Source organism: Chionomys nivalis, chromosome 2 (genome assembly GCF_950005125.1).
Source record: "Chionomys nivalis chromosome 2, mChiNiv1.1, whole genome shotgun sequence".
Classification (NCBI taxonomy): domain Eukaryota; kingdom Metazoa; phylum Chordata; class Mammalia; order Rodentia; family Cricetidae; genus Chionomys; species Chionomys nivalis.
This window is the reverse complement of record NC_080087.1, coordinates 75,272,051-75,295,150: the sequence shown is the minus strand read 5'-3', so window position 1 is coordinate 75,295,150 and position 23,100 is coordinate 75,272,051. Positions and strand designations below refer to the sequence as shown.

The 23,100-nt window shown below is 48.1% G+C and overlaps 2 protein-coding genes across 2 annotated transcripts; both read right to left on the bottom strand.

Annotated features, from left to right (window-relative positions):
• Positions 1 to 236: 236 nt before the first annotated feature.
• Ccdc8 (coiled-coil domain containing 8) lies at positions 237 to 2,992 on the bottom strand. Its single transcript, XM_057762115.1, has one exon. The coding sequence runs from the start codon at positions 2,221 to 2,223 to the stop codon at positions 388 to 390; it is 1,836 nt and encodes a 611-aa protein (XP_057618098.1). The 5' UTR covers positions 2,224 to 2,992; the 3' UTR covers positions 237 to 387.
• A 2,960-nt stretch (positions 2,993 to 5,952) lies between these two features.
• Pnma8c (PNMA family member 8C) lies at positions 5,953 to 11,222 on the bottom strand. The gene has a single exon (XM_057751314.1). The coding sequence runs from the start codon at positions 10,729 to 10,731 to the stop codon at positions 10,117 to 10,119; it is 615 nt and encodes a 204-aa protein (XP_057607297.1). The 5' UTR covers positions 10,732 to 11,222; the 3' UTR covers positions 5,953 to 10,116.
• Positions 11,223 to 23,100: the final 11,878 nt, after the last annotated feature.

Below are 23,100 nucleotides of genomic sequence, written 5' to 3'. Positions count from 1 at the left end.
CACCCTGTCTCAAACAAAACAAAAACAAAAAGAGGGTCACCGGAGCCAGGTGTAGTCGAACACACCTGCAATCCTAGGGTGCAGGACACTCGGGCAGGGACGGCTGTGGGGTTGAGACCAGTTATGAACAGAGTGCCAGACCAGCAGGCTGCATAGCAAGACTGTCTCGAAAAGAGGAGGAGGAGGAGGAGGAGGAGGAGGAGGAGGAGGAGGAGGAGGAGGAGGAGGAGGAGAGAGAAGGTAGAGAAGAGGGGAGGAAAGTAGTGCTGGTAAAGGCATGGGAGGTGCTGCCTGCCTCAAACATGGAGGTAGAAGGAGCCTACAAGGGAGGGAGGCACCGTAGCAGCCAGCACAGGGCAGGCAGGGTGCGGGGGCCCTGGACTCCTCTCACAGCTGTTCCTCTTGCTGTCTGTGTTCCACTTCTGTTCTAGCCTCAGCCCTCAGCACCCTGAGGCTCCTAGCCTCACCTACCCTGGGAACTCTCTTGGGCAGGGTTGGCAGCCGGGGAGTGTGCAAGAAGGCCCTCCTGCGCTTGCGAAACCATGAGAACCGTCCTGGGGTCTGGAACCTCACTGTCTTTACCTGTTTCTGGGCCCTAGATCCTGGGGCTGTCCCTAGGGTAACAGAGCTAGCTGAGGCTTGCGCTATAGCCTGAGGTCCAGCCTCCTCCCTCTGGTCATGGAGGACTCCTGCCCTCTGGTCACCTGGGGCCTCCACCCTCTCACTTTCTGCAGCTCTAGTCTCTTGGTTAACTGGGCCCTCTGCCCTCTGCCTACCTATGACTTCTGTCCTCAGATTAGCTGCAGCCTCTGCCCTCGGATTAGCTGCAGCCTCTGCCCTCGGATTAGCTGCAGTCTCTGCCCTCGGATTAACTTCAGCCTCTGCCCTCGGATTATCTGCAGCCTCTACCTTCGGGTTAGCTGCAGCCTCTGCCCTCAGATTACCTGCAGCCTCTACCTTCGGGTTAGCTGCAGCCTCTGCCCTTGGATTAACTTCAGCCTCTGCCCTCGGATTAGCTGCAGTCTCTACCTTCAGGTTAGCTGCAGCCTCTGCCCTCAGATTAGCTGCAACCTCTACCTTCGGGTTAGCTGCAGCCTCTGCCCTCTCTTCAGCAGGTGCAGGCCCTGTCCTTGGATTAGCAGCAGCCTCTGGTCTTGGGTTAGGTGCAGCCTCTGCCCTCGGATTAGGTGCAGCCTCTGCCCTCGGATTAGGTGCAGCCTCTGCCCTCGGATTAGGTGCAGCCTCTGCCCTCGGATTAGGTGCAGCCTCTGCCCTCGGATTAGGTGCAGCCTCTGCTCTCGGGTTAGGTGCAGTCTCTACTCCACGTTCAGCTGGTTCAGCTGGAACATCTACCCTCTGATTCTCTGCAGCCTCTGGGGGCTCCTGCTCCTTCCTGCACCGCCTCAAGGAGACCCACTTGATCTTGGGTTTCCAGCGTCTGGTACCCGGTGTCTTGTCGCTCCCGTCTCCTGTGTTTCTTCTGAAGCTATCGTTCCGACTGGTATGGCTATGCCTCAATTCTCCAGCCCTCTCAGCTACGATGGAGGCCTGCTGGGCCTCGACCACATCCGAGCCTGATCTGGGTGCCCAGCCCTTCACCCTCTGTTTCAGCTTTCCCCAGGACACCTGGCTGACATACTCCCGCCATCTGTCGGCCTTGGATGGCCGGGGTCCCAGGTTGTCCTCAAACATGGGCACTGGCATATTGCCTCGGCGACGTAGAGGAGGCGCGCTGGGCTTCTTCTCCCCCCGGCGGAGGAAGGCTTCTACCAACTCCTGATCATCCTCGCTCTCCACATCGCTGCCCAGGAATTTGCTGCCCAAGTAACTGACGGGTATTTTGCGCACCTTTCTGGTCCTCTGGGAGCCCCTATTGCCTTTGACTTTGGAGGTCTCGAAGTCACTCAACTCGCTGTCACTGGCGTTACTGCTGTCATAGGTGCCTACGACTAGTCGAAGTGGAGGAGTGACCATCTGTGGGACTCTCCTCACTCGGGGTTCTTTGGCTTTTTTGGGGGGCTGGGGTGGGTGTGGAGTACTCTTTTCGATGATTCGAGCCACGTCTTCCAGGGTGCGGCCCTCCTCCTGCAGAAACTGAATCAGGCGCTCCCGAAATTCAGCTTCCTTGGTGGCGGGCTTGGAGATGACTCTCCACACGCCCCCAGCCAGCCGGATCTCCCGGGGGATGAGCAGATAGTCAACATCCTCCCCAATCTGCAGCATTCCCACCGTGGAGTCCTCCTCTTTACGGAACACCTTTCCGATCTTCTTAAAGGTGCCCACGGGCCTTAAGGCCTCCACTAACACGTCCAGATCGACATCTTTGCAGACATCAGGGACGCTCCAGAGGATCAGGCAATCGGGAGAGGGGAGGAAGCCCCAGGGGAACCAGCCCCCAACGTGGCTTTTCTCGAGAGTCTTTAAGATCTCCAGAGTGAATTCTGGGGTGGGGGGCACGAAGCCCAAACAAAAAACTTAGCTTCTAGTCTTAGGGAGGGGGTAGGGGAGAGTCCTAGCAACTCTGCTCATGCAGAGTGTCACCTCCCGGCAATTTTCTCCGCAGGCGACAAGTCCAAGTTGGGTTTTCCCTCACCCCTTCGGAGTGGTAGTGAGCGATTTTCCAGGATGCTTACGTGAACTGAGGCGCGGTCAGTCCCGAGGCTAAAAGCTGGGTTCAAACGGGAGACGCCAGTGTCCCGGCTCCAAGCTGGGGACGCACGGGCTCCGATCGCTTCTCCCTAGGCCCCGACACTCCGAGTGTAGCTGAAAGTTTGTGGGAGGACTCTATAGACAAAGGCGTCTCAACGTGGCTGCTCAATATGGCGAGGCGCTTAAACGCCTCCGCCCAGCCCCGAGGAGGGTCTCCCGCCCCCAGGCAGGCTGCCACCCCGCTCCAGGCTGACCTTGTTTTGCAGTCTGCGGTGCGCTGTGGAGCAGAGAGTCGTAGGAAGTTTCTGGGCGCCCTCCCCTCCTGGGTGAGGCCCACCTTCTCCATCTCATCTTACATTCTCAGACTGAAAAGATTGGCAGCTGAGCTGTCCACTCCCTTCAGGGCAGCCTCCCTCTCCTCCCCCACAGAGGTGTGGCCGCCCCTCCACCCCTGAGGGCCTCGTTGAGGCCAGGGAGGGCGTCCCTCCTCAGCTGCAGAAACTAACGTCTTCAGCTTTCCCTGAAAGTCACTGGATCTCCAACCTTCTATTCTAGAGGCAAGACTAAGAGGTACCTACGCTTGCGCCGCTTATAGCCGAGATCTTTTGAAGGCCATTGCTGTTACCTGGATGGGACCAGGAAGATTGCTCAATGGTTAAGGGCATGCGCAGCTCTTGCAGAGGACCTGGGTTGAGTTCCAGGACCCACGTGATGGCTCTCAACCCTCTGTAACTCCAGGCCCAGGGAATCCAACACCCTCTTCTGATCTCCTTGGGTACTGCACACACATGGTGCATACACACACACACACACACACACACACTTAGTAACTTAAAAGTGAAAATCCCAGATATTTGATTTTATAAAAATTGCCACTGGTCATTTCTGCTGGAGGTGTTTTAAACCACCCAGTCTAGGGTGCAACCATTATATAACTAAATTTATACTGTTTAAAAGAAATGTCTACTGTTGCTCAGTGGTAGAGCTCCTGCCTAGAATACCCCCCCCCCGTGAGGGGCTGGGGTGTGGCTCAGTGGTAGAGCCTCTCACTAGAATCCCTCAGCTAGGGACTGGGGACCTGGCCCAGGGGTAGAGTGCTGGCCTATAGGTAGCACGGCCCTGAGTCGAGTTCAATCCCTAATAATAGCAATTGAATTTAATAAAATCGAAAGCTGATATCTGAACCAAAGTATGCCAGAGCATTATGGGACTGTGGTGCTGTAGTTTACAGATGAAGGAACCTGGAGAAGTGAGTCATTCTTCCTTCTGTCTGAGAGTTACTGACCTGAGGAAACTTATCAGGGGAGATTCTCACTCTTCCTTCCCTCTGGCTGCCTCAAGGCAGGACATAAATCCTCTGCCACTGGAGACAGCTGAGATCCACCGTGAGAGAGCTCAGAGGAGTCAACCAACCTTTGTGTTCGTATTCGCATTCCTTTGTCTCACTTTGAGTCTCTGCCTGTCCTGTCTGATTGTTTTGGGGTCTGGGGTGTAAACCGTGATAGAGCTGTTGCCTGCTGTGAGCAAGACCCTGGACTCTATCTGTAAGCGAACACGAAGACCTGAGGGTTCTTTGTTTCCAAGATTTACAAAGTATCTCACCCTGCTCATTGCCTCTGGTTTCCCTTTCCCACGAGGATCCCCAGACTCTTTAACTTTATGAAAAAAAAATGTTCTTTTCTTGCTTCTTTCTCGTTAGTTTGATTTTATAGCAATCACAGTCATAAGCCAGACCTTTTTTCTTCAGGATTAAGAACGGATGGTTTGACTACCTGAAGAGCAACTTGAGATTTTTTTTTTGGGGGGGGGGGGTTGCTTGTTTTTGTAACCCTGGCTATCCAGGAACTTCTAATGTAGATAGACTAGGCTAACCTAGAACTCTCAGAGATCCTCCTATCTCTGCCTCCCAAGTGCTGGGATTAAAAAAATGGACCACCATGCCTAACTTGAAGGGTAGGACCCATCACTGTTTTGTGATTTGATTTAGTTTTTAATTTTTTGTTTGTGTGTGTGTATTTTGTTCCATTTATTTTTTTCAATTTCTAAACAAAATTTATTTTCCATGTATGGGTGTTCTCCCTGCATGTGTGTGTATGTGTGTGTGTGTGTGTGTGTGTGTGTGTGTGCGTGTGTGTGCGTTTACATACTTGCCCACCTGGCACCCAAAGGGGGTGGAAGGGAACAGTATGTCCCTTAGTCACGGAACGGCAGATGCAGTAAGTCATCGTTTGGTGCTGGGAACTGAAGGCAGGTCCTGTGGGAGAGCAACCAGTGCTCTGAACAGTCAGCCATCTTCCCTCCCCCATCTCATTTTTGAGACAGAGTGAACTCAGTATGTAGCCAAGAATGACCTTGATTTTTCTGATCCTCCCGCCTCTTCCTCTCAAGTAATGGAACACTCCCACCCCAGTTTTTGCAACACTTAGGATGGTACACAGGGGCTTCCCGCATACCAGCTAGGTAAGCAAGCAATCCACAACAGAGCTACATAAACAGCCATGGTTTTGAAGGTTTTTGAGACAGGGTTTCCTGTAGCTGAGGCTGGCCTTAAACGTCCTTCAGTCTCCCCCTCCCAAGAACAGGAGTCACAGCCCAGCACACCCATCTCCCCACCACCTGTTTTTATTCTAAACAAACTGTTCCACCTTTCACCTCTGCTTTGGAAAACAGCCTGGGGTCCTGGGAAGTCAGCCAGGTGAATGAAAGCTTGGTGTTCCGTGTTCTCTAGCCACTGGTGTCAGATACCATCGCTTTTAAATCGTGAGGCGTATACATAATAATAATAATAAAAAAAACCTCATCAAAGGAGTGTTTGGAATTTAAAAAATAATGCCTTTCTCGGGAGGCAGAGGCAGGCGGATCTCTGTGAGTTCGAGGCCAGCCTGGTCTACAAAGGGAGTTCCAGGACAGGCTCCAAAGCTACGGAGAAACCCTGTCTCGAAAAAAAAAAAAAAAAAAAATAATAATAATAATAATAATGCCTTTGTGTGTGCATGTGTGTGTGTCTGTGTGTGTGTGTGTGTGAGAGAGAGAGAGAGAGAGAGAGAGAGAGAGAGAGAGAGAGAGAGAGGCCAGAGAACCACTTGTGAGAATTTGCTCACTCCTTCTACCATATGCGAGCTTGGTCTAAAGCACCTTTATCTACTTAGCCATTTTATTAGCCTATTTTTTTTTTTTTTTTTTTTTTGCAACCAGATAATTTCCCCAAGCATAGTCTTGTGTGGCTTCCCCACCTCACCACATACTCAGGACACACTGTGGTTTCATTAGCATCCATTTATTTATTTATTTTATTAGTTCAGATGCATACAGTGGAGTATCAACCACAAAGAACAAAGAAGGATAAACCCACTTCTTAAATGGGGTTTGGGTTGCTGTAATTTACTTGGGGATTTCTGCCTGACATCTGCAGCATGGACGCAGTAAGTACTAAATTGTTGCAGTCACACAACAGCCTGCAGTGCAGTGTCGGGAAATGTCACCTGGTCCCAGCAATCTCCCTGAGGAAACTGTCTCTGGTCTGTCTGGATTTGTGGGCAGCATTTAATAACAATCCATGTTGCCTGTCACAGATACAGTGTCCATATGAGAAATACCGGGAAAAGCATGCACATCTCAGGCTGCAAAATAAGAAAAAATGTCACATTGTCCTTTATTATACAGCCATTGTACCTTGATGTTAAACAGCATGCATCAGACAGACATGGTGGAGGCAGTGCGGCATCTACGTAAGATCAGGCTAATGTAATTATTAGCACAGACACACAGTGCTCTGAGAGTGGCAGCATCAGGGCCAGGACTAAAATGGTAAACATGGAACCAGGAACCTCTTTTTTGTCTGTTTTTTCTTTGTTTTGTTTTGTCTTTTGTCTTCAAGATAAGGTTTTTCTCTGTAGCCCTGGCTGTCCTGGAACTCACTCTGTAGACCAGGTTGGCCTCGAACTCACAGGGATCCACCTGCCTCTGCCTCCCGGGTGCTGGGATTAAAGGCATGCATCACCACCGCCTGGCAAGAACCTCTTCTTTATCTAAAATTATATTGTGTGTGTGTGTGTGTGTGTATGTGTTGTGGTGAGTGCACATGCCCATGGCTCTCATGTGGAGACCTCCCGCTACATGGGACCTGGGGATCAAACTCACGTCCCTTTTCTGACTTCCTCTCAACAGCATATAGAGCCACAAGCTTCTTGACTACAGATGTGTAAGAAGTTCAAAAGTGTTTGTGGAGACAGCAGGAAAAGCTCTATCCTGCTAATTACTGTACTAAAGAAAAGAAAGTTGAGGTTGATACCAGAAAGAGTCAGCTAGGGAAGTAAATAGAAACCAATGTTTCTGAGACTTTAGGTTATGTCAATCAACTGAATTGGAAAACTCCCTTTAGTGTCTTGACACTACTGAGGACATATGGACAGAAACAGGCTTTTCCGATGGCATGGCGTCCCAGATGGAAAGGTAGACAGCCTTTGGTTCTGACATTAAGTAGTAACTTCCAAGAAATCAAAAGGGAGACGGAAAAGTCACAGGTAGACCTGCGCATACCTGAGCGTGGTGACGCACACCTTTAATCCCCACACTCCAGAGGTATTTGCAGTGGATCACAGACACTGAGGGAAAGATGAGTGAAGGATTCCTACCTAGAATGCCAACACTCTGGAGGCAGAGGGAGTTTGATGCTAATAGAGAACCACAGTATTCCAAAACAAACAAGATACGGCAATTCCGTGTTCTAAGATAAGAGAAAAATCAATGCATAGGCATAGGTGCAAGTCTGTAACTCCTACCCTGGGGGAACTGGGGCAAGAAGATCGTGAGTTAAATAAAGGCCAGCCTGGAATACATAGTAAGTTTCAGCCCAGCATAGGCTGCATAGCAAGACTGTCTGAAAACATTACATTTTTGTGTGTACATACCTACATTTTTTAAAGAGGAGTTAGCTTATTTACTTGATGTGCACTGGTGTTTTTGCCTGTGTGTGTGTAAGAGGGTGTCAGATCTTGGAGTCAGACAGTTGTGAGCTGCCATGTGGATGCTGGGAACTGAACCCAGCACTCTGGAAGAACAGTCAGTGTTCTTAACCCCTGAGCCATCTCTCCAGCCCCCATAAATTAGTTTTGATATGAAATTCAGCTAGAGCCCTCACAGATCCTTTGTAGGTGTTCTCTCCACCCGTGCCCGACTGGATTGCACTATTTGTTTTTTCTGAGGGGGTCCCTGAAGGTGTCATAGAGGGAAGCGAACCCCTCGAAGAGAGAGGAATGAAAACCTGGTGCAGACTGACTTCATCAACATGGATCAGATTTGGGGAAGTCTAATAACAGATGGTTTATTCCCAATGTATTTAACTCCAGTACAATTTGGGGGAAAAGCTCCCTGCTGTAAATCAATCCCCGCTGCACAAGGAAGTGTGATTACTTCGCAACAACTCAGGATCTGAGCCGTTTCTTCCGAGAAGGGCTCTGGAGATACACTACTTGTTCTAGCTTAAGGGGCTAAGGATCTGGCCTGGTCTCAGTCACACAGACAACACAGAGGTCATTTGGGCTATTAGCCACCTCTGGTCTCGGTTGTGGGAGCTTGGGGGAGCCTCTGGCCGTTACGGTCATTTAGGTCACTGACTTCCTCTGGTCCTAGTTATAGGAGCTGGATATGGCCTGGCCCAACAGAGAACACAGCGCACCAGGCTGTTAATCACTTCCAGTTCCCAGCTTTCTGGATGGAAGAGCAGGTTTTCATCTTTCCCATTGGAAAGACAATCCTGTGTGTTCAACATTCCTGGTTTCTCTGGAGATCTGTAGGCTCAGGGACCTTTGTGTTATGCTCCCAATATTTTTCCTCTTCGCCACCCTCACATAATACTCAGTTTATAGACTTGAGAACCAATTATTATTTATTGAGACAGAATACCATGTAGCCCAGACTGGCCTCAAACTTACTATACAGTCAAGGCTGACCTCGAACTCTTGATCTTCCTGCGCCCACCTCCCAAGTGGTGCTGAGAGTCCATGAGCCATTAAGCCTGGCTTAGTCTCTCTCTCTCTCTCTCTCTCTCTCTCTCAACGGGAAGTCTGTCCTACCCCCTCCCCACTTTATTTTTTTTTTTAAAGAGTGTTTTTCTTCCTCCAAGGCATGACTCCTGGGATTTAATTTGGGGATGTTTATATACATGCCTACCTCAGGTGCCAATCGGGGTTGAAGGGTCTCACCCCTGACCCTCCCTTCAGGAAGGGAGAGTTGACATTTATTAAACAGTCACAGTTATTTAGGGACATATGCAGAACAACAGAGTCCTTAGGTAGCCCATGTCTCAGCCTTGGCTTCTGAACTGTCTTCAGCATCAAGTCTCTGGTGATGGCAGAATGGTGACCCTTGTTCCCAGCTAGGGTCTTCAGGACAGGTTCTTCCGGGGTCAGCTCCCGTTTTGGCAAGACTAGCAAAAACAGTCTCAAAAGCTTGTCCTCACGGAGCTTCTCTTCAGGCAATGGCTAGCAAGCACCTGTCCCCTCTGTGGTCTCCGTGGCAACAGTCACACCCGTTGTGGATTTGGCTCCCTCTGAGGGGCTGGTCCTGCTGGCCTCCCAGTTGCTAAAAGTCTTTTACAAGTCTCTGGGACCCTTCTCAATCAGAAGCTGCTCTCCTTTACTCAGGCAATACCAACATACACACACACACACACACACTTCCGTGTTCCTTGCACAGTCTCAAATGTTACCTACAATTCTTCAAATACAGAATTAGAGCCATGAGGGCAAGACTAAAAATCATTAACTGTGTGTCCTGTACCTGGCACATTTCAGATGCTGTAGAAATTTTTGTTGGCTGAATAAAGTGTCCCACAATCAACCATCTACAATCCCTTAACTTTATCTAAACTAAATGAAAAGTTCTCTCCTTTAGACGTATCCAAGTACCCCCATTACTACTCCTGAGTGTCACAGACACGTTTGTTGGGATTTTCCACCCTTCTTTATTCCAAGATCTAAGTGCCATTCCAGGATACCATAGGTATGAAATAGACACATGCGGAGTAAACAAAACAGGAAGAGATGACCCACATCAACGGGATGTTAGCCACACACACTCAGCTGCAGTCCACAAGTGAGCTCAGATAAAACTACCAGGCTCACGCTGAAGCCTTAGCTCGTTAACAGAGAGTTTGCCTGGAATCGCCTAGTGAGGGGCTGGGTACATGGTTTCCTGATAGGGTACGTGAGTAGCATGCTCAAATGCAACCCTCAGCATTGACCAAAGTAAGTAAGTTGTCTTCAAAGAGTCAAATACCATGCGAAACACTCAGGTGATGCTCATTCTGGCTCGAAAGTCACCACTCACTGGTCCAGCACCTCCTATCCACACTCACTCTCAAGCGCCAAAATGCTATGTGCCCTCCCACGGTCATCCCGTTCCCACTGGGATGACTCCCACCCCCTTGCCACACACATCCCCCATCCACAGTCATCCAACATCACCTCACGGCTTCTTATCAGAAGCCTGCTGTCGGCGCCGACTTTTCTTGTTTTTCTTCTTGCCCTTCTTGCCCTCTTCAGCCTTGCTCTCCTTCTCTGGGTCCTTGAGAGGGGGCATCTCATCCGCCTTGGTGGTGGCCCCCTTGTCTGCGGTCTCCCCCTGTAGAGACAGACTGCACTCCCTGGAAGGTAGCTCTCCGGGAACTACTGTGGTGGGACACAGCTCGCGACTGAGGATGCGGGCCACATCCTCTACCGTCCTGCCCTCTCTCCGCAGGAACAAATTGAGCTTGGTCAGGAATTCGATGTCCTGCCACTTGGGCATGTAGACCACTCTCCACATACCGCCCTTGCCCTTGATCTGCTTGGGCACCACGTCGTAATTGAGGTCCTCTGCCAACCTGATGATAGCTGCCTTGGACCTATCTTCTTCCAGATAGGCCTTCCCAGCCACTTCGAACTTGCCCAGCGGTTTGAGCGGAGTTCGTATGATGTCTTCAAATTCTTGGTGGCTACAGTCCTCCGGGATCCCCAGGATCATCAAGGACTTGTAACTGTCCACCTCCAAGGCCTTGCACCCATGTTCTAACAATGCAATGTCCTGGACTCCAAATACCATCTTGCCCAGCTCCTTGAGGCAGCTGTATGCGCGCTGCTGCGCGGTGGAGCTGCCTCGAGAACCCACAGAAGGATCCAGGGTGCCGAGAGATCGTTCTGAGGGTGATGAGAAAACCAGGCCTCACGGGTGAGGCTACTAAGAGAACCAATTGGTCCTACTCAGTCAAGGGGAACCCAGCCTTCTGCAGCCTGCCCCCTCTGAGCTCACCCCTGGAAGTTCCTAGCTACTCACATGGACCACAGAACTGGAGCTGGGTGGTCGTGGCTCCCAGGTCCTGGGCAAGGCCTCTCCAAGGAGTTTGATGATGCAGACTCCCCTGAACTGCTGGTGGCCTTGACAACCGCTGGTCTCCCTGCCGCTGCTACCACCCTAATTGAGTGTCGTAGGTAGCGATTTGGCAGGTTGGGGTAGGTCGCCTCTCACTGCTGGTCCAGAGGTCGCTCTCATGTGCACTGTGACAGAGTTAAAGACCAGGATGTGATGGTGGCGGCTGCACTTGCTCCGGCAGTGACGTCATAGCTTCCTTGTGCGCTGCGGTTTTGCAGTCTCCTTGGCAACCGCTAGAACGTCGCCTCTGCCATTGGAGAGCGGGTCCAGCTGCATTGAAATCAGAGACCTAGGCATAGAAAAGTTGTGATACGAGATACGAAGCGAAGGGTCAGTTCCTTGCTTTCTTTCTCAGGCAGGGCGTGGGCAAGGGGACACGGAAAATAACAAAGTAAGCCTGCAACTTCGTTTAGGTTCAGAAAGTCAGGAAATAGTAAAAGAATAATGACAGAACTGATAAGGGCACAGAAGTCAGCTTGGAGGGTACCCACCAGCCAATTCAGGGTTTTGAGTATCACTAAGAGGCTTCTTTCTTTCTCTTTGATTCTCTCTGTCTTTCTCTGTCTCTACCCCCACCTCTAGACGTGATCTCATGTTTCCCAGGTTGATCTTGAATTTGCTATGTAAACAAAATGTTGAACTTCTGATCCTCCTGCCTCCACTTCTTAAGATCCGGGCTAGCTACTACATGCCTGCACCACCACGCCTGATTTATTCAGCGCTGGGGATGGGACCTAGGGCCCCTAGCTTCCAGGCAAGCATTCTACCAACCGAGATACACCCCAGGGTGAGCATTAACGTGAAAAGCAACAGACTAACACTGTTACTTCCTGAATAAAATAAGAACCGCTGGATTCGCGTAAATATACACATGTAGAAAGTTATTTTCAAAAATCTTTCCTTTTTTATTACGTATTTGTGTTTGTGCGCTCTGCCTATGTGTCTGCCTGTGTACCATGTGTGTCTGGTGTCATGGAGCTCAGAATAGGACATCTGATCCCCTAGAACTGGAAATACAGTTTGAAGCCAGCCCTCCTGAAAACTTCCAACTCAATTCAGAACCTCTGGACAAACAGGAAGTGGGCCCGGAGTGGTGGCTCAGTGGTTAAAAGCACTGGCGGTTCTTGCAGAGGACCTAAGCTGGGTTCCCAGCAACCACATGGCAGTTCACAACTACCTGTAGCCAATGCTGGTGGCATACACCTTTATTCCTAGCATATAGGAGGAAGAGGAAGGCTGATCTCTGAGTTCAAAGCCAGCCTGGTTTATATAACCTGACCTACATAGCAAGTTCCAGGCCAATCAAGACTACATAGTGAGATTGGCACTAAAGAAACAAATATTAAAAAGCTAATTACTGCCGGGCTCATGCCTTTAATTCCAGCACTCGGGAGGCAGAGGCAGGTGGATCTCTGTGAGTTTGAGGCCAGCCTGGGCTACAAGAGCTAGTTCCAGGACAGGCTCCAAAACCACAGAGAAACCCTGTCTCGAAAAATAAAACAACAACAACAAAAAAGCTAACTACTTATAATTCTAGTTTCAGAGATATAATGCACTCTGTGGTTCCCTTAGGCACCCACACCCACACTTAAAAATAAATCTTAAAATATTTTAAACATAATTGTACTGTATATACATTGTTTATGCAATATGGAAGCAAGTGTGACTCCAGTCCTGAGGACACACTTCCTCTCTCGAATTCCTAAGACACTGAGCTGGGGCAGAGCTCAACAACAGGGCATTTGCTTCATACGTTCCAGGCCTGGCTTCCATCACATCACTGCAAGTCTCACAGAAAGAGCATGGGAAGGGACGGAGAGATAGCCTAACAGTTAAGAACTGCAGAGGACCTGGGTTCAGTTCCCAGCATCCACATGGCAGCTCATAGCCAGCTGTAATCACATGTAAAAGAAGAGGGCTGCAGAGAGAAATCGCCTTCGATTCCTCCCTGTAAGCTTTATTTTTATATGTATGTGTGTGTGCCACATGTGTGCAGGTCCTCTAGGAGGCCAGAAGGGGTGTCAGATCCCCTGAAGCTGGAGTTACAGGGGCTTGTGAGCTGCATGGCCTGGATACTGGGAACGGAACTTGGGTTCTTAGCAGGAGCAGGAATCGTTCTTAACCCATATGCCACTTCTCCCGCCCCACTCCACTTCATCTCTGTGTATAGATAACATTGTACACTGTAACCCAGAGATGCATTGCCCCTCAAAAGTGAAGTAAAAATGCTGACCTGTAATATTTGCTCTTGGGTTTATGAGTCTTTGGCACTGGGCTGCATGGCCCTGGTTTTATTAGACACATTCCAAATTGAGAGCGAGGCAACAGAATGGCTCATTTGTTTGACAGAGCAGTATTTACAGAGAAGTTACCTTCCACCAGGCTGTGGGTGACGTGCTGAGCATACATGAGTGTCCAGATGGGACAAACTATGCATTTAGGAGCCCAGATCGTGGTTATGGCAGGCTTGCTCTGTCTGTTTACAGTAGGGGGAGACTGGAGTGTTTGGCGGAGAGAGATGAGGCCCCGGTGTGGGGTGAGTAGAATACACTGGTTGGGCTCAGTGAGTCTGGAATACATTTTGCTGTCATTCAGGGGGCGTTGCTGGCTTCATTGCAGCTACGTTGGAGAAGTTAGAGCTTGGGACATTATTCTTTCTAGTAATCGATGTGTCCACTGTCTTTCCAGGCATGCAATCCGCTCACCTCTCCGCATCACAGACACGTCTCCTCCCTGCCAGTGCTTACACTGTTCTTTCTCAGATCTAACTATGAGCCAGTCTTCTTGAATCTTTCACATTTTGATCCAAGGTTGGGATCTCTGTCCCTCCTGGAAGCACACAGCCTTCTATATCCACACCATGATTACAGCCAAAGGTGCTGTGTTGGTTCAGGCTATGTTGCTACAACAAAATATCTACAGCTGGTTGTTTACAGAGGAAAGAGGTTTTGCTGATGTCTTTTAATACAAAGCCTCACTGTGTAGCCCAAGTTAGCCTGGAACTTCTGATATGATTGACGTAACCTAGAGAAAACAGGAATTGCAGGTACATACCTTCACACTTAGTAGGAAAGGGTTTTTTTGTGCGCATGGAGTTTGTGATATGGCTCAGTGGTAGAACACTTGCCTAGACTCCCCCAGTGAGGGGATGAAGGTGTGGTTCAGTGTTTAGAGCACCTGCCTAGAATCCCCCAGTGAGGGACCAGGATGTGGCTCAATGATAGAGCATTTACCTAGTTTGCGGAAGGCCCTGAGTTCTAGCCCCAACACTATACATATAAAAAAGAATTATATTTAATTTTTTATTATTTCATGTAATCCATTAGTTTTCACATATGAATAAGCATACATAGACAAATAGATACATGAAAACAAACATATTTCTACAATGTACATATACCCAAACATATATAGACACATAGATGCAGACATCCATATATGCAATAATGCACATATATATATATATAAACACAAAGAGACACATGCTGATATATACATAAATATTTTTTCTCTTTTAGAAGGAAAATAAAAACCACTGTGGTCACTGGCTTTGGCGATAAGTAAGAGACAAGCAAAGAGGCCACAGTAATTTCAGTTTTGTACTGTTCAAATGTCTAACACCCCTTGTTCTTATTTTAAAAATGTCTCCATGTGCTATTTTGGTAATGAGCTTATGGGTCACATCTTGTGTTTGTCTCCTTTGAAAATAAAGACCAAACCACATGGCCTAAAAATAAAGTATGTTAGAAAGCCAAGACTGTGTTATATGTCACAACCACGGCGAGTCCTTCTTTTGCCTTTTTCTCCTCTTTCTCCAAGTCTGACACCAAACGTTTCGTTCATGTGACTTCTTCTTGGATATCTGTCACCAAATAAGACACAGAGGGCCTGGCCAGGACATCCCCACCCCACAGGAGCACGTCCTCCCTGTGAGGCTGCCCAAGTCAGCAGCCACGTGGTGGGCATTTCTCCCTGTCCAAGAGTGGACGGAGGCTCTGCCAAAGATGTGTTCACCCTCGATGATGATGCAAGACCAACAAGTGTGCCTGGAAGGTCTTGTGATCAAGGCCATACAATGAATGGAAAGCCTCCCCAGAAAAACAACTCCATAAATCATGGAAAACAGTCACTGCTCTCGACGAGATTTCAAGGTCCAGGTACCTCCAGCAAACACTAGTGCATTCTGCTCTTACCTGAGACCCGGTGAGAAACATCTGCCACACTCTAACGTTTACCTTAGCCACAGTGACAGCTAGATTCCCATGACACAGGGCACATGCCTGTCATTTCATCACATAGGCTGAGGCAGGAGGATCTCTCAGTGTATCAGAGGACAGCATGTGTCCCATTCTGGGGTGGATCTCCTTTGAATGTTCTGCAAAACACAGAAAGCCCAACACTACTGGACTTAATTTACAATTTAATCATTCAAATTTTAAATTGTATTCATTTATTCAGTAACACACACACAGAAGACAGCCTGAGGAAGATTGTTCTCTTCTCTCCATCCACGATGTGGGTTCTGGGCATCAAACTTGGGTGGTCAGACTCGGAAGCAAGCATCATTATTCCCTGAGCCATCTCACCAGCCCACTAATTAGTTATTATCAATAAAATGTACAAAGTGGGGCTGGAGAGATGGTTCAGCGGTTAAAAGCACTGATTGCTCTTCCAGAAAACCAGGGTTCAATTCTCAGCACCCACAGAGGGGTTCACAACTATCTGTAACTCCAGTTCCAGGGAATCCAGCACTCTCGCACAGACATATGTGCAGGCAAAGTTTTAATATTTATCTATTATGTATACAATATTCTGTCTGAGTGTATACCTTCAGGCCAGAAGGGGGCACCAGACCCCATTACAGATGGTTGTGAGCCACCATGTGGTTGCTGGGAACTGAACTCAGGACCTTTGGAAGAGCAGGCAATGCTCTTAACCTCTGAGCCATCTCTCCAGCTCCAGGCAAAGTTTTAAAAAAAAAATGTACAAAATGATGGGTATCGCCGGGTGGTGGTGGCGCACGCCTTTAATCCCAGCACTTGGGAGGCAGAGGCAAGTGAATCTCTGTGAGTTCGAGACCAGCCTGGTCTACAAGAGCTAGTTCCAGGACAGGCTCCAAAGCAACAGAGAAACCCTGTCTCGAAAAACCAAAAAAAGAAAAAGAAAAAAACATGATGGGTATCGTGGCTCACATGCGTAATCTTCAGGAGGCTGGGACGGGAGGATTACTGCAAGTTCAAGGTCAGCCTGTGCTACCTGCTCAGACTGCCTCAAAACATAAACGAAATGATAATAGCTGGTTATGGTGGAGCATACCTTGAAGCCAGTGCTGTGAGGCAGAGGCAGGCAGATCTTTGTGAGTTTGAGGCCAGTGTGGTCTACATAATGAGTTCCAGGATAATTCTTGTTTGAAACAAGGTCTCTACATAGCCTTGGCTGTCCTGGAACTCACTATGAAGTTCAAAATTGCCAGGCTGACTTTGAACTCACAGAGGTCTGGCCTGGCTCTGCCCTCCGAGTGCCGGGACTAAAAGTGTTAGCTCCCATACCCAGAATACACTTTTATTCATTATTGTGTGTGTGTTTGCGTGCATGTGTGTGTGTGTGTGTGAAGGTTGGGGACATCTGTGTGGAGGGGTGTTGTCTTCTTCCACATTGTAGGTCCCAGGAAACTAAGATGGTCAGGCTTGACAGCAAGTTAAGGTTAAACAGCCTTAACCAGCTAAGCCACTCAGCTCTCCAGGGGCTTCTCTTGCCGTCCTGTGTTAAATCCTGGAACTGGATGCAGGAAATGGACAGTTCAGTTTTACAATTACAAACCAATACCAGGGTGGGACAGTGGCTCATTGAATAAGGACAGTGGCTGCCTCAGCTGGACAATCAGGATTCAATCCCCAAAGAGGGGCACACAAATGCATGATCTCTCTCTCTCTCTCTCTCTCTCTCTCTCTCTCTCTCTCTCTCTCTCTCCCATGCATGCATGCATGCAGACTGATAACAATAAATAAAGAAGTTAGGGGCTGGAGAGATGACTCAGAGGTTAAGCGACCGGCTGTTCTTCCACAGGTCGTGAGTTCGATTCCCAGCAACCACATGGTGAGTCACAACCATCTGTAATGAGATCTGGCGCCCACTTCTGGTGTATCAGCATACATGGAGGTAGAATGTTGTATACATAATAAATAAATCTTAAGAAAGAAAGAAAGAAAGAAAGAAAGAAAGAAAGAAAGAAAGAAAGAAAGAAAGAAAGAAAGAAGTTAGGGCTTGCCCAGTGATGGCGGTGCACACCTTTAATCCCAGCACTGGGCAGGCAGAGGCAGGCAGATCTCTGTGAGTTCAAGGCCAGTTTGGTCTACAGAGGGAAATTCCAGGACAGGCTCCAAAGCTACACAGAGAAACCCTGTCTCGAGAAACCAAAAAAGAAAAAAAAAGTTAGGGCTTTAAAAAGTCCAGCAACTGTTCACAGAGTAGACTCAGCCTGGATGGGAAAGGACGAGGGGACCTCCATCAGCGCTGCCACTGGCGTGGGACCCCGATCTAGTACTCAAGTTTAATAAATGTCACCTACATGTGTGACTGGCTCTGTAGAGGCCCTTAATTTCTATTATTTATTTATTTAAGATGTATTTATTATGTACACAGTGTTCTGCCTCCACGTATGCCTGCAGGCCAGAAGAGGGCACCAGATCTCATTACTGAAGGTTGTGAGCCACCATGTGGTTGCTGGGAACTGAACTCAGGACCTCTGGAAGAACAGCCAGTGCCCTTAACCTCTGAGCCATCTCTCAGCCCCTATTTATTTCTTTAGGTATAATTTTGGAGCCGACAGGATGGTTTTACCAGTAGAGCAGGCTGTCCTGGAACCCGCAGAGAACTTCTTTCCTCCACTGCTCCAGTGCTGGGATGAAAGGCGTGTGCCACAACACCCAGCAGGCTGGCTTTTTGTTATTGTTTTTATCATTTTAATCTATTCTTATTACTTTACTTTAGGTCTGTGGGTGTTTTGCCTGTGTGAGTGTCTGTGTACCACATACATACTCAGAGGCCAGAAGAGGGTTTCCAACTGCAGTTACAGACGGTTGTGAGCTGCCTCATGGGTGCTGGGAATCAAACCCAAGCCCTCCAGAAAAGCAGTCACTGCTCTTACCCGCTGAGCCATCTCTCCAGTCCCGGTTTCTCTTTTCTCTTCTACGGGCTCCATCCCTATGGCGAGGCTCCAGTTTGTTTAGCCAGCTCTATGTCGGTGGCCTTGGGCTGCTTTTTTGCCTTTTTTTTCTTTTTTCTTTTTCTTTTCTTTTCTTTTTTTTTTTTCTGTTGCTAATTTTGTGTTTAAAACTGGCCTAAGGTAGTAAGACCCTGTCTTAAAAACAAAAAAACAAAACAAACAAAACAAAACAAAAAAAAAAAAAAAAACAAATAAGGTCTCTGGTACTTCGGGTTTGCTTTTTTCTTTCTCTTTTTGTCTAAAACTCCTCTGTGTCACACGGCTGCAGGCTACTATGGACTGGCCTTCATCCATGCTACAGGTGCAAGATTCACAGCTTGCCTGCCCAGGGTGTTTTTCTTTTATACTCCAGTATATTGTCCTTGAGTTTGCACCTAAAATCATCCTTAATTTTGCTAACATTACTTAATAGGCTAATCAATATAACCCAATGTAATACCAGTGACCACAGCCCCCCCCCTCCAGCAACCATTAACTGCCAACATCTTCCTAGCTGGGGTGGGCATCATGAGTCCTTCCCTTGCCTCTTTCCTTTCTGGTCATTTAGCTCAGATTTTTCCCTCCTTTTCCCCCTGTTGACAGTTTTAGAAACAGCTTGCCTTGCACTGATGAAAGAAAGCTCAGTTAAGTCTACACAGTCATGAGAAAGTAACAGTAGAAAATTTTTGCTTCAGACTTAATCTGAAACATTCTGTGATTTTCTCATGGAAGATTAAAAAGCAGAAGAGAAACATCCAATGCTCTCCTGGGGCACAGAAATAGCCTATAAGTACTGACAATGGTTACACATTTGTCATTGTTGTAGAACATTCCCACAATATCTGCAGGTGCCACCCCCTCTCTTCACTCCGAAAGCCATGTGGGTGCTGGAAACCTATTTAAGGGTCTCCGGAAGAGCAGCCAGTGCTCTTAACCATTGAGCCATCTCTCCAGCCCGGGGAGATAGTTTTTAAAGATATATGGCAGCAGATGGTGGTGGTGCACCCCTTTAGTCCCAACACTCAGGAGACAGAGGCAGGTGGATCTCTCTGAGTTCGAGGCCAGCATGGTCTACAGAGCGAGTTCCAGGACAGTCAGGGTTACACAGAGAAACTCTATTCCAAAAACCAGAGGGGGGAAAAATGACATGTGCTTCAAACTGGGCCTGGTGGTACTGCTATGAGATCCCACACACCCTGGAGGCTGCACGGGGAGACTCACAGTTCAAGACAGGCTTGGGCAACTCAGTGACCTGTCCTGGATCTAGGAGCAAGGGGCTAGGGGAGGAGCTCAGCCACAGAGCATCTGCCTAGTATTCTAGAGGTCCTGCATTCAATCCCAGAACCTCAAAATACATAAAATAAATGAATAAAAATATGTGGGTATAGTTCAGTCAGCCATGGTGATCTCAGTACCCAGCAGCCTGAAGCAGGAGGATTCTGAGTACAAATCAGTCTGAGCTACATAATGATACTATTTTGTGTGTGTGCGTGCGTGCGTGTGTGTGTGTGTGTGATGACATTTTTAAAAACAAAATAAGTGAGCTGGGCAGTGGTGGTGCAGGCTTTTAATCTCCGCACTCAGGGAGGCAGATCTCTGTGAGTTCGAGGCCAGCCTGGTCTGCAGAGTGAGTTCTAGGACAGCTGGAGATACACAGAGAAACCCTGTGTATCCAAAAGAAAAGTGTGGTGATTTCTCAGAAAATTAGGAAACAACCTTTCTCAAGACCCAGTAATACCACTTTTGGGTATATATCCAAAGGATGCTCAATCGTGCCACAAGGACATGTGCTCAACTATGTTCATAGCAGCATTATTTGTCATAGCCAGAACCTGGAAACAACCTAAATGCCCTTTGACCAAAGAATGGATAAGGAAAATGTGGTACATTTACACAATGGAGTACTACACAGTAGAAAAAAATAATGACATCTTGAATTTTTCAGGAAAATGAATGGAGTTAAAAAACATCATTTTGAGTGAGGTAACCCAGACCCAGAAAGACAATTATCACATGTACTAACTCGTAAGTGGTTTTTAAACATGAAGCAAAGAAAACCAGTCCACAAACCACAATCCCAGAGAATTTAGACAGCAATGAGGACAGTAAGAGAGGCTTACATAGATCTAATCTACATGGGAAGTGGAAAAAACAAGATCTCCTGAGTAAATTGAGAGCATGGGGACCTTGGGAGAGGGTTGAAGGGGAGGGGAGAGGTAGGGAGGGGAACAGAGAAAAATGTAGAGCTCAATAAAAAATTTAAAAAAAGTGTTCCTTCAGCCAGGGCCATTTACTCATCATGTAAGTGACATTTGTTGGGGTTTGACTTTTGGAGGGCTGAGAGATAGCTGTTACGAGCACTTGTTTTAGCTCTCGACACCCAATGGTGGCTGTCAACCATTCACAACCCCAGTTTGCAGAGATCTGATGCCCTTCCAACCACACACATATGCAAGCAAAACATTAAATAAAATATACATAGAATAATATACACATAAGATAAACCTTAACATTTTAAGTGTAACATTGGAAGACATTTTTTCACATTAAACATCTTAAAATTCCAAAAAAAGAGAAAATAAAAAATTCAGTGCATGTGGTGGTTTGAATGAGAATGGCCTCCATAGACTCATATATTTGAACGTTCGGTCTCCAGTTAGTGGGCTGTTTAGGAAGGATTAGGAGGTGTTTCTAGCTAGCTCTCATATCCTACACTAACCCATCTCCATTAATCTGTACATCACCACGAGGTTGTGGCCTACCGGCAAAGTCTTACCAGGCTCCAGTGGAGGCGGCTGTCTCCTGTGGAGGCTACATGGTGTCTCCCTGACTCGGCCTTCTTTCCTTCTCTATCAGCTTGGAACTCCCGCCTTGCTCTATTCTGCTAAGCTACTGGCTGAAACAGATTCTTCTTCTCTCTCTCTCTCTCTCTCTCTCTCTCTCTCTCTCTCTCTCTCTCTCTCTCTCTCCCTCCCTCCCTCCCTCTCTCCCTCCCTCCCTCCCTCTCTTTCCCTCCTTCCCTCTCTTCCTTTCTCCCTCTCTCCTCTCTCTCTCTCTCTCTCTCTCTCTCTCTCTCTCTCCCTCCTGCCTGCAGACTGAGATGTGAACTCTCAGCTACTGCTCCAGCACCAAGCCTGCCACATTCCCCACCGTGTGTGCTAATGGAAGGCGGGGTGTGTGTAAAAAGTGAAAACACTTCTCACCTTGTCCCTAACATTTCACACAACTCGGTTTAAACATTTCTTTGTCTCCTTGGTATGGCACATCAGGGCTGGGGCATCCTCTCAACATTCAGGAGGTGGGAGAGGAGGATCTGAAGTTCAAGGTTGTTCTCAGCTGTGTATTAAGTTCAAGGACAGCCCATCTCAAAAGGTGTGGAGGGTTGGATATTGACTAGGGGAGTAGCTCAGTACTAAAATATTTGTCTAACGTGGGGAGGGGGGTCCCAGGTTCAAAACCTCAGCATTGAAAAATATAAGCTAATCATGGTGGTTTACACCTATAATCCTAACACTTGTGGGAGCCTGAGGCAGGAGAATCACAATGAGTTCGAAGAGAAGTCCAGGCTAGCCTGAGCTACAAAATGAGATCCTGTCCAGGAAAAAAAAAAAATGAGATCCTGTCACAAAATGAAACAGAATCTGACTCTGGGTCCCCACCCCACCCTCACCTTCTCCAGAAGGCCAGGACTCTCATCTCATCCCTGGCTGTCAGATAGATGTCTGGCAGCTCTGGCTGGCAGACAGTTTGGCTCTGAAATAGCCTTCATGTGCCGCATACCTGGGTCCGATCCGTGGACCGCTCCACATTAGGCCCAAGGGGATTTTCTCAGTTTCCTAGTGAGTTACCGGACCCCAACAGATGACCAACACGGGGTTTTTTGAAGACCTTGCCCAAAGACGACTTTTAAGTCAGCCGACAGATGGCACTGTTGCAGATCAACTCCTGTACAGCCGTATGTCTCTGCAACTCCGGAATTCTCCTTGTTTGCTTTTCACAGAAGCCCGACCTTATCCTCTGGACCCCACTTCCCCCGCAGTCGTCCACCTACAGCTCTCGGTCCGTGCACATTACAATCCCCAGAGGCTCGTAAAGACGCCAGTTCTGGGCATCAGGCAGTGACGTACTTCCCGTGCAGGCGTAAGGACCTGGGTGCGAACATGTAGCACCCACATAAAAATTCAAGTGTAGAAAGCCAGATGGAGGTGGCGCACACCTCTAATCCCTGCACTTGGGAGGCAGAAGCAGGTGGATCTCTGAGTTTGAAGTCAGCCTGGTCTACAGTACAAGTTCTAGGATACTAAGGTCTACATAGAAAAACTCTGTCTCAAAAACAACGGACAAAAACCAAAACCAAACAAACAAACCAAAAAAGAGGGCTGGTTGTGTGGCTCAGTGGTAGAGCCCCTGCCTAGAATCTCCCAGTGAGGGGTTGGGGTGTGGCTCAGTGGTGGAGCCCCTGCCTAGAATCCCCCAGTGAGGGCTGGGGTGTGGCTCAGTGGTGGAGCCCCTGCCTAGAATCCCCCAGTGAGGGGCTGGGGTGTGGTTCAGCAGTGGGGTGATTACCTAGTACATGTGAGGCCCTAGGTTCAACCCCTATTATCAAAACACAAATAACTAAATAAACTACTTTCGGATCATTCAGCCTCACTTATCACCTAGTCTAGAAACCATAACGTCATTGGAGACATGGATAACAGCCCACAACAACCAAGAACAAATAACTTCTCTGATAGGAAACTAACAAGGGTCACGTGAATCTCTTACTAAGCAGCAGGAAAAATCTTCCGCCAAGTTCTCTCCTCCAACAGGACAGACTGCACAGAGACTTCATTTGC

Excerpts from the sequence above, each read along its gene's own strand:
- Ccdc8 (XM_057762115.1), bottom strand. The coding sequence starts at position 2,223 with ATGCTGCAGATTGGGGAGGATGTTGACTATCTGCTCATCCCCCGGGAG.
- Pnma8c (XM_057751314.1), bottom strand. The coding sequence starts at position 10,731 with ATGGTATTTGGAGTCCAGGACATTGCATTGTTAGAACATGGGTGCAAG.